Below are 9600 nucleotides of genomic sequence, written 5' to 3' on the forward strand. Positions count from 1 at the left end.
CAACACATATATTAATAAGAATTATCTAATAATATTGAGTGACCAACTCATATATAAACGTGAATTACGTTACGGTAATGAAACAGTCTCGTGAGTGAGAGAGAGAGAGAGAGAGAGAGAGAGAGAGAGAGAGAGAGAGAAAAGACAGAGATAGATTTGAGAGAGATCTACACTCCCTAACACACGCAGCTACATCTCAAAAGCGAATGTCTAGTTTTATATGCGTAAATATGCGTATCAGGGTGAATGGAGGTGGTTGAGTGTACAAGTCCGAGACAAAAACATATTACATCATCTGCGTTCGTGTATGTGGATGAACAGGCCCCCTTGTTTCATCACAGGACCGCTTGGAACGATAAAAAATGAGCTGGCTAAGGCATTCTCAAGATGTGAATAACAACCTTCTCTAGAGGCTTATAAGCTCCTACTCTTTCTCTCTGTCTTGCGTACGTTTCAAATTAAAACGTTACATTACTTAAACATGTTACCTTTAAATGTGGGAATCTGAACACAAAAATATACATTTCACAACATTATACACAGTTTCTGAGGTGAATTAATCATATTACCAAAATCATAATAGCATTATGAAACTGAAATTATAAGAATATATATATTATATATGTTTATATATATATATATATATATATATATATATATATATATTATATATATATATATATATATATATAATATACATATATATATATATATATATATATATATATATATATATATTATATATATATATATATATATATATATATATATAATATATATATATATATATGTACATAACAACATAATATATATATATATATATATATTATATATATATATATATATATATAGATATAAGAATAATAATATATATATATATATATATATATATATATATATAATATATATGTATGTATTGTGTGTGCATTCTCATCAAGAAAGCAAAATGGTGCATGAGAAGAAAAAGCCTATTCTCTTGAGGATGGAGCCTACGCCCATTTTAAGTAGTTACCATAAATATATGTTTCTATCATGTAATAATACTTGAAAGAAAATGTAATTTAGGCAGAGGCTAATATAATTTTCTCTATATATATTATTTGTGTGTGTGTGCATTCTCATCAAGAAAGCAAAAATGTGCATGAGAAGAAAAAGCACTATTCTCTTGAGGATGGAGCCTACGCCCATTTTAAGTAGTTACCCATAAATGTATGTTTCTATCATGTAATATATCTTGAAAGAAAATGTAATTTAGGCAGAGGCTAATATAATTTTCTCACTTGTTTTTCGAATGACCAAAAAACTAACCATTGAATTGTTTGCTGCATAAGAAAGAATTTCTTTGCGGTCAGTTAAATACTTATTTAACGCGTTGTAACATAAACGTAATAAAGTATTGTTGAGCACTCCACCTTATATGCCACTTTTCTATTTCTAACATATGGCAATTTTTTGTGATAAATTTTGCAATGTCAGTAATAATTTAGATGCGTAAGTTTTTAAGTTTACTATTTAGCTTACATAACCGTCATGATGTTCTCTAACTTGGCTAGCTGGGTATCAAGAACATCAACACTAAAAGGTGCAACACATCTAGAGCCACTTACAAAGAAGAACACTCACGAAGTAAAACCACTCACAAAGAATGACCACTCACAAAGCAGAACCGCTTACAAAGAAGCCCTCACAAAGAACAAATCACACAGTAGAACCAGAAGGACTACACACACACACACACACACACACACACACACACACAGCACAAAGCCTTTGCCTTAAAGCTGGAATCACATTTTGGACAGTTGGTGTCCACAACTCAAAGTTCAGATGGTAAATTCAACGTCCTGCCACTCCAACAAATTGATGAACTTGTATATGTTTGCAAAAGGTGAGGAGGGAGAATTCTAAAGCCCAGCTGCAGTAACCAAGTCATTTCACACCAGGTGGTATATAGGATCAAGCAGCAGGCCGCCCCTCACTGTCAGATCTTGAGCAGGGAAAATTGTGAACCTAGGCCCTTGCATTTTATCTGCGAATGGTATTTATATTGACATCCAGCTGTATCCTTTGTTAGTGTAGCTAGTGTGAGCACTTGTTGGAAATCATCAAACTTCAGTATGTTTGATTTTCTGTTTTGTGTCACCCCTGATAGTAGATCAAGTTTGATACCAGTATCATACTTGGTTTATTTCTCATGAATTTCCAGCAGATTTGACATTGACAGGATGCTAAGGTAGGACTCGACACCTAAATTACCTTCTACCTCAATCTGAGCTTTGCAGAAATAAGTTTAGGCCTATTGCTTTCATGATTCTTAATTACTCAAGCCGCATTTTGTTTCATATGTCATAAGAATCTCTCTTAAATTGTCGGTATGAAAGAGGTGATCGTCGCAGAGTCTTGGCAAAAACAAGATCCTTTGGGGGTTATTTAAACTGGCAGACAGAGTAATATACTGAAGTACACCAATTATCATGAACATTGTAGCTAGCGTCCTTAAAAAACACTCCACACTGTGTATTGCCTTCTGGTTGACCTATGTCCCACACGGTTGAGTTGACGGCCTTCCCATTCGCCCAACGCAGAGAATTTATACCAATCCAGTAGCTCGAACCTGAACATATAAGAAAAAAAGAGATGTAACAGTTGTTATTTGAAGGTGAAGTTAATGCATCATGCCAAAATTATACAGTGATATTTGCTGGGCAGCAATAAATAAAATAAAACTGCTTTCAAAATGATTAAGTTTTCTTAGGAAATCTGCTGTCTGTGCCCATTGCACAGAACGTCCCCAGTAATTCTGTGGTCCAGGCGCAATGGCATTTAGTTCCCTCAGCAACCTTACGGTCCAGTTGTGTAGTAGTCGGTTTTACTAGCAAGTCTGTTGCCCAGCATACTGTGAAATGTTCTGGATTAATCTGTGGTTCTTCAGCATACCAATGAATGGTCTTGATCATTCTGTGGTTCTCCAACATACCACTGAATTTTCTTGATCATTCTGCAGTTCTTGAACATACCACATACCACTGAATGTTTTTGATGATGGAACTATATAAGCAAAATTCCTGACTCAAACCCCAGGGCTACATCATTTCCGGAATTTAATCACCTGCCACTTCCCCATCAACCCACTTCTCAAACATGTTTTGAAGCCTCACTTGACTTTTGTGAGACACGTTTTACACAAGTGGACAGACAACATAGAAACAGAATGCAAAAGGACTTTGGTGAACATAAAACTCTCCTACATTATTGCTTGCAGAAGCCATGATGTGACTTATCAGAAAAGTCTCGATTGATTACCAAATCAAGTAAGATACTAAATATTACATAAATAGGGCATGCAAGTGAAAAACACCAGGGTCAAATAGTTACAGTATCATAAAGAAAGTTATTAACTATTGTATGGAACACGTAAAACAAGTACTGTACAGAGGTAAAGATTGTATGATCATTGCTTTCTTTAGGGTAACTAATGTTTTCTGGCCTTAATAAGTCTCCCAGACAGAACTGATTATGCCTGTTCCTAAATTACTTCTAAAAAAAGCTGTATGGGAGTAGATGTTGGCCTCTAGAATTTTATTTCAAATTCCACTCTACTTAAACAATTTTCCTTGGGCCAGGGAAAAGTTGGTGAATATAATATACCTCGTCTTATTCGATTCTGGTATCCCAGCTCATACCCTTTAATCTTTGTTGTGTTTGTGGAACCGAGTCTGCTATATAATATGTATATGTAATAGGTGTGTGTGTGTTTGTGTATGTGTGTGTGCGTGTGTGTAGTGAAAGAGAGAAATTTAGTTCTTACCACCCAGTGTCTTGACGTGATTTTGTAAAGCCACCACATCTTGGTCATGATTAGGGACGTATATGTCTGCATCATAGGACTGGCAATTCACTCGTGCAGACAACCAATTCATTGCTACTTGATGCGCGTAGAGACAGCCAAGTTGATCACTGAGGAATCTGAAGTTGCCTCCTGAAGGTCGTAGGAAACAAAACGTTTAATTCTCCTTCTTACGGAGGGATAACTTTAATGATTCATGATACAGATAAACTTGGTGAAACATTTTTTGGCAGAATTTCAAGTTTCGTTCAGAAATCTTTCAAATCGTGCTGTGCATGTTCAGATGTTGTCATTTCTCTTGCTTGTCAACAGTAAACATTAAATGTTTCTAATCATTTTCTCAGGGGAATCGATGAAATAGTTAGAACGCATCCTCACCACAATCAAACATGCCATAAACTCACTTCAGCAACTTATTGCAAACATATCACAAACAGGTTGAAAATAAGTTGACGACTGAAAGTGGAGAACGAGTCCTTTGCAAATGCTGGAACGTCGTATGAAGCACTGGTTAGAACCTCCAGCATGCCATTGACTCGTCTTGAACCAGTTTGTGATGTGGGTGCTATATGTTGCCGACGTGTGTTGGTGAGAGGTTGATGACATGATTTAAATTTACACCGAACGCACCCTAAGAGACTGTATAGTCTGTTTGGCAGTCACTGTACCTTTCGGTTCTGCGATCTCTTCCAGGTTACCATTATTGCACTTCATCCTCGTGCAGTTGAAAAGGGCCACAGCACCGTGCGCGATGGTCTTGTTTCTGTCTGTGCATGCTGTGGGGACAGAGAGAACTCAGAGTTGTGTAATTCCCCCACCTGCATGCTTAAGAGGACGAAAATATCATATATCTTAAGTACGGCTATTTGCAGTGCTCTTAGATCTGCTCATTATCGCCAGATGAAGGAGCAAAAATGTAGCAGTAGATGACGCAAAAAAGTGATTTGACTACATATATATGTATTATAATTATATATATTATATTATATATTATATATATATATATATTTATATTATATATTTAATTATATATATATATATTTATTATATATATATATAGATATATAGATTATACTTTTGTTTTGGGTGGTTTTGCTTGAATCTGTGTTGCAATTTTAATGAATTTTATTGACTTTTTGGAGTCGTTTTGAAAAGGTCCCTTTTTTCATTATTTAACAGAGTCCCTGACGATGTAGTAGAGTTATTACGAAACGTAAGAAATAAAAAAATTATAGAGAATTTTATATATATATATATATATATATATATATATATATTGTTACCCGAACAGAACCCTTAAAAGCAAAAGTGAAAGGAAATCAGCCGCAGCCTCCTTACCATTGAGCTGATCTGTGCAACAAGTCAGGGCTTCCTGGGATAGGTCTGCAAAGTTCAAAGGTACTTTGATGTCGTACATGCTGCACGAGTCATTACTGTAGCACATGAGATGCGCCCAAGGGGTCTGCGCGACGGCTGTTGCACAGATAGTTCTGCTTACTGCCAGAGACTTGGTGACGGTGGCCGTGGAGAGGAGGACGGGAGGGACCTTGATGCAGCGGAGTGACTGAGAGAGTCCTATGGCATTTCCTGCGAACGGTAACGTGGTTATCTGTTTGAGTCGTTCTCTCTTTTGTAGGATGAAGTTTGGACGCTTGAGATGCTAACCTATACACTCCCTTTTGGGGGGCGGGGCCACTGTCTAAGATAGATCCCGAGGTGACATGAATGAGAAAACACAACTATCATTGGAGGCAGATGAGGAGATGCCCTTTGAAGGAATTGCTATTTTGGGGCGAGGCTAAAAGTTATTATTTCAAAAGCTAGGGGGCAAACCAACTCTTGGTTGATTCAAGACACCACCAGTGTCTTGAAGAGGGCCAAGTGGCCCCACAACCCCAGTGCCCCATCCCAAATGATGCCCCTGGGTGGTTAATCCTAACTTTCAATCTGGAAAAAATGTGAACAGTTTATGGGTAAAACTGAAAATATTAAATCTGTGAAGAACATTACCAAAAAAAGAAATCATGCAAAATGCACAAGTTCAATATCAAGGCCTTTCGTGTTTATTCACACATCGTAGTTCCTCGTTGGACGAGTGGTTAACGTGCTCTCCTACCAATTCGGTAGTCTCGCGTTCGATTCCCCGCCCTGCCAACGCGGAATCAGAGGAATTTGTTTCTGGTGATTAGAAATTAATTTCTCGATAGAATGTGGTTCGGATCCCACAAAAAGCTGTAGGTTCCGTTGCTAGGTAACCAATTGGTTCCTAGCCACGTAAAAATATCCAATCCTTCGGGCCAGCCCTAGGAGATCTGTTGATCAGCTCAGTGGTCTGGTTAAACTAAGATATATTTAACTTTATTCACACATCGTAAGGTACAGATATTAAGACGCTCCTGCAACAGCCCGTTTTAAACTTAATTGCTAATGTTTATTTTTTTTTGTTCTCCAGTGACGAATATAGAGAATGTAATCCAGCCACAGACCGGATGCCTTCATTTGCATCAATTTCCTGGTGCAATAAGAATTTATTTCACATTTTTTTCCAAGTTTCTTTTGAAAAGAATGAAAGGGGAAAGTGTATTAATTATATAGCATTTCAATAACGTGAGACCTGGCATTGTTCGTGAACAAAGTACAAGATATTTTCTTTTTTCTATATTTACCTATTTATTATTAAATAATGTTTTTTTTCGTTTTTTGATGAGCGGGATCTCTTCAGTCTGTATTTCACTTTACATCCTCTTTCACTGCTATCAACTGAACGCCATACTCTTTGGAAGCTTGAATTTCAAGTTCGTAGCCCCTTTTGTGGGCTTGTTCCATATGAATAGATTTCATCTACTGAATAATAATAATAATAATAATAATAATAATAATAATAATAATAATAATAATATAAAATAATAATAATCAAGGAAATAGATACCCTAATCCAGACTGTAAGGATTGTATCTGGGGACATCAGGATGGAGTTTGGAATAAAAAAATGTGCCTTAGTCAACATACAAAAGGGCAAAGTAACAAGGACTGAAGGGATAAAGCTACCAGATGGTAGCAACATCAAACACATAGATGAGACGGGATACAAATACCTGAGAATAATGGAAGGAGGGGTTATAAAACACCAAGAGATGAAGGACACGATCAGGAAAGAATATATGCAGAGACGCAAGGCGATACTCAAAACAAAACTCAACGCCGGAAGTATGATAAAAGCCATAAACACATGGGCAGTGCCAGTAATCAGACACAGCACAGGAATAGTGGAATGGACGAAGGCAGAACTCCGCAGCATAGATAAGAAAACTAGGAAACATATGACAATACACAAAGCACTACATACACCCAAGAGCAAATACGGACAGACTATACATAACACGGAAGGAAGGAGGGAGAGGACTACTAAGTATAGAGGACTGCGTCAACACCGAGAACAGAGCACTGGGGCAATGTCTGAAAACCAGTGAAGACGAGTGGCTCAAGAGTGCATGGGAAGAAGGACTAATAAAAGTAGACGAAGACCCAGAAATATACAGAGACAGGAGAATGACATACAGAACAGAGGACTGGCACAACAAACCAATGCACGGACAATACATGAGACAGGCTAAAGAACTAGCCAGCGATGACACATGGCAACGGCTACAGAGGGGAGAGCTCAAGAAGGAAACTGAAGGAATGATAACAGCGGTACAAGATCAGGCCCTAAGAACCAGATATGTATAAAGAACGATAGATGGAAATAACATCTCTCCCATATGTAAGAAGTGCAATACGAAAAATGAAACCATAAACCATATAGCAACCGAATGTCTGGCACTTGCACAAAACCAGTACAAAAAGAGGCACAAATCAGTGGCAAAAGCCGTCCACTGGAGCCTGTGCAAGAAACACCAGCTACCTTGCAGTAATAAGTGGTACGAGCACCAACCTGAAGGAGTGATAGAAAACGATCAGGCAAAGATCATCTGGGACTATGGTATCAGAACAGATAGGGTGATACGTGCAAATAGACCAGACTTGACGTTGATTGACAAAATCAAGAAGAAAGTATCACTCATTGATGTCGCAATACCATGGGACACTAAAGTTGAAGAGAAAGTGAAGGAAAAAATGGATAAGTACCAAGACCTGAAAATAGAAATAAGAAGGATATGTGATATGCCAGTGGAAATTGTATCCATAATCATAGGAGCACTAGGCATGTCCCCAAGATCCCTGAAAAGAATCTAAAAAAACTAAAAAACTGAGGCTGAAGTAGCTCCAGGACTCATGCAGAAGAGTGTGATCCTAGAAACGACGCACATAGTAAGAAAAGTGATGGACTCCTAAGGAGGCAGGATGCAACCCGGAACCCCACACTATAAATACCACCCAGTCGAATTGGAGGACTGTGATAGACCAAAAAGATGATAATAATAATAATATAATAATAATAATAATAATAATAATAATAATAATAATAATAATAATAATAATAATAATAATAATAATATAGAAAATGAACGACTGCTCTCTTAGTATATCTTCAACATACTCTTACATACTTTCTCACCTCTAAGCAAGTGTGAATTGGGGTAACTTAAGAGTGTTTGAAATGCCGGAAAAAAAATATTAACGGGAAGCGCACAGGTGACGCCAGTTCACCTTTCGAGAACTGGACAAAAAATGGATGGTGTCTTCTCCACTTGTAATTGTCTCCCACCCTCAGTCAGGTCATTCTGAATTCAGTGGGGAGTCTCTCACCTTCAAAACTCGGCAGCAGTAACACGAAGAAGCAGAGAGACGAACTTCTTTTCACGGAAGCCGAAGTCCGAGCCATTCTCGTGTAGGACCGTTGCTCTTTTGTTCTTCCTCTTCTGTCCTTTTCCTCTCTTTCCTCGGGTCTTCTGGTGGGTGTTCCTTAACCAAGTTCTATCCCGTCGCGAGGGACCTGAGAGTGAATGAAAGGATCATTACAAGACGTTTATAAGTCGGTTTCATTAAAAGATATATTCGCCAAGCGACGAGACACTCCTAGTAGCAGTAGTAGTAGTAGTAGTAGCAGCAGCAGTAGTAGTAGTAGTAGTAGTAGTAGTATAGTAGTTAGATTAGGCCAGCCTTATGCTGGATTGCTTTTATATGTGACACTCCGTCAAGCGTCTCCGCTTTTTAGACGTGACTTATTTTTTTAAAAGTCTGGATAACAGTGGGTGAAAGACAGAAATTAAAAGGTAAGGAAAAAAGGGGTGAGAGAGAGAGAGAGAGAGAGAGAGAGAGAGAGAGAGAGAGAGAGAGAGAGAGAGAGAGCACACTCCTCACCTACAAGGAAGAGGGTCGACGTCCAACTGAAACACCTATCGGTCCTATCACCAGAGCTGCCACACTCTCGGATTGGAATGATCGTACTGGCTCCTCAAAATTATGTGTTTTCAGTAAAAAATATCGTACAAAATTGTAGATTTTATCGTAATTATTATCTCACACTGTTTCTGATATTTAACACATTTTTATAATTTGACAAAATAATGAATTTATGTATGATTTCTTTGTAGTCATTAATATCTTGCAATTTACATATATAATTAAGAAGAAAATAGAAATGAAACATTTCTCTCTACAAAAACGAAAACGGAATTATGAATAATTAGTTAATGTTATCAACAATTGTTATAGACAAATTATTACTATATTGTATTAACACTGTGGTAAAAAAGTATACAGCTTAGAACGTCACTTCTTTCCATAATGTAAACTAAACTGATGACGAA

General features: G+C 37.4%; 1 protein-coding gene across 1 annotated transcript; it reads right to left on the reverse strand.

Moving 5' to 3' along the window:
- Nucleotides 1-1116: 1116 nt before the first annotated feature.
- On the reverse strand, nt 1117-8770 carry LOC135218290 (uncharacterized). Its single transcript, XM_064254502.1, has 5 exons — nt 8597-8770; nt 5186-5434; nt 4516-4623; nt 3809-3979; nt 1117-2614 (listed from the first exon to the last, which is right to left on the reverse strand). Exons 1-5 carry the CDS (start codon nt 8670-8672, stop codon nt 2427-2429), a joined length of 792 nt encoding a protein of 263 aa, XP_064110572.1. The 5' UTR covers nt 8673-8770; the 3' UTR covers nt 1117-2426.
- Between the last annotated feature and the right edge of the window lie 830 nt (nt 8771-9600).

Source organism: Macrobrachium nipponense, chromosome 9 (genome assembly GCF_015104395.2).
Source record: "Macrobrachium nipponense isolate FS-2020 chromosome 9, ASM1510439v2, whole genome shotgun sequence".
Classification (NCBI taxonomy): domain Eukaryota; kingdom Metazoa; phylum Arthropoda; class Malacostraca; order Decapoda; family Palaemonidae; genus Macrobrachium; species Macrobrachium nipponense.

Bases quoted from the DNA above. Each gene is read 5' to 3' on its own strand.
- LOC135218290 (XM_064254502.1), bottom strand. From the start codon at position 8,672: ATGGCTCGGACTTCGGCTTCCGTGAAAAGAAGTTCGTCTCTCTGCTTC. The intron at 5,435-8,596 runs GTGAGAGACTCC...TACCGTTCGCAG, and splicing joins ACTGCTGCCGAGTTTTGAAG to GAAATGCCATAGGACTCTCT. The intron at 3,980-4,515 runs GTACAGTGACTG...TACGACCTTCAG, and splicing joins AGAGATCGCAGAACCGAAAG to GAGGCAACTTCAGATTCCTC.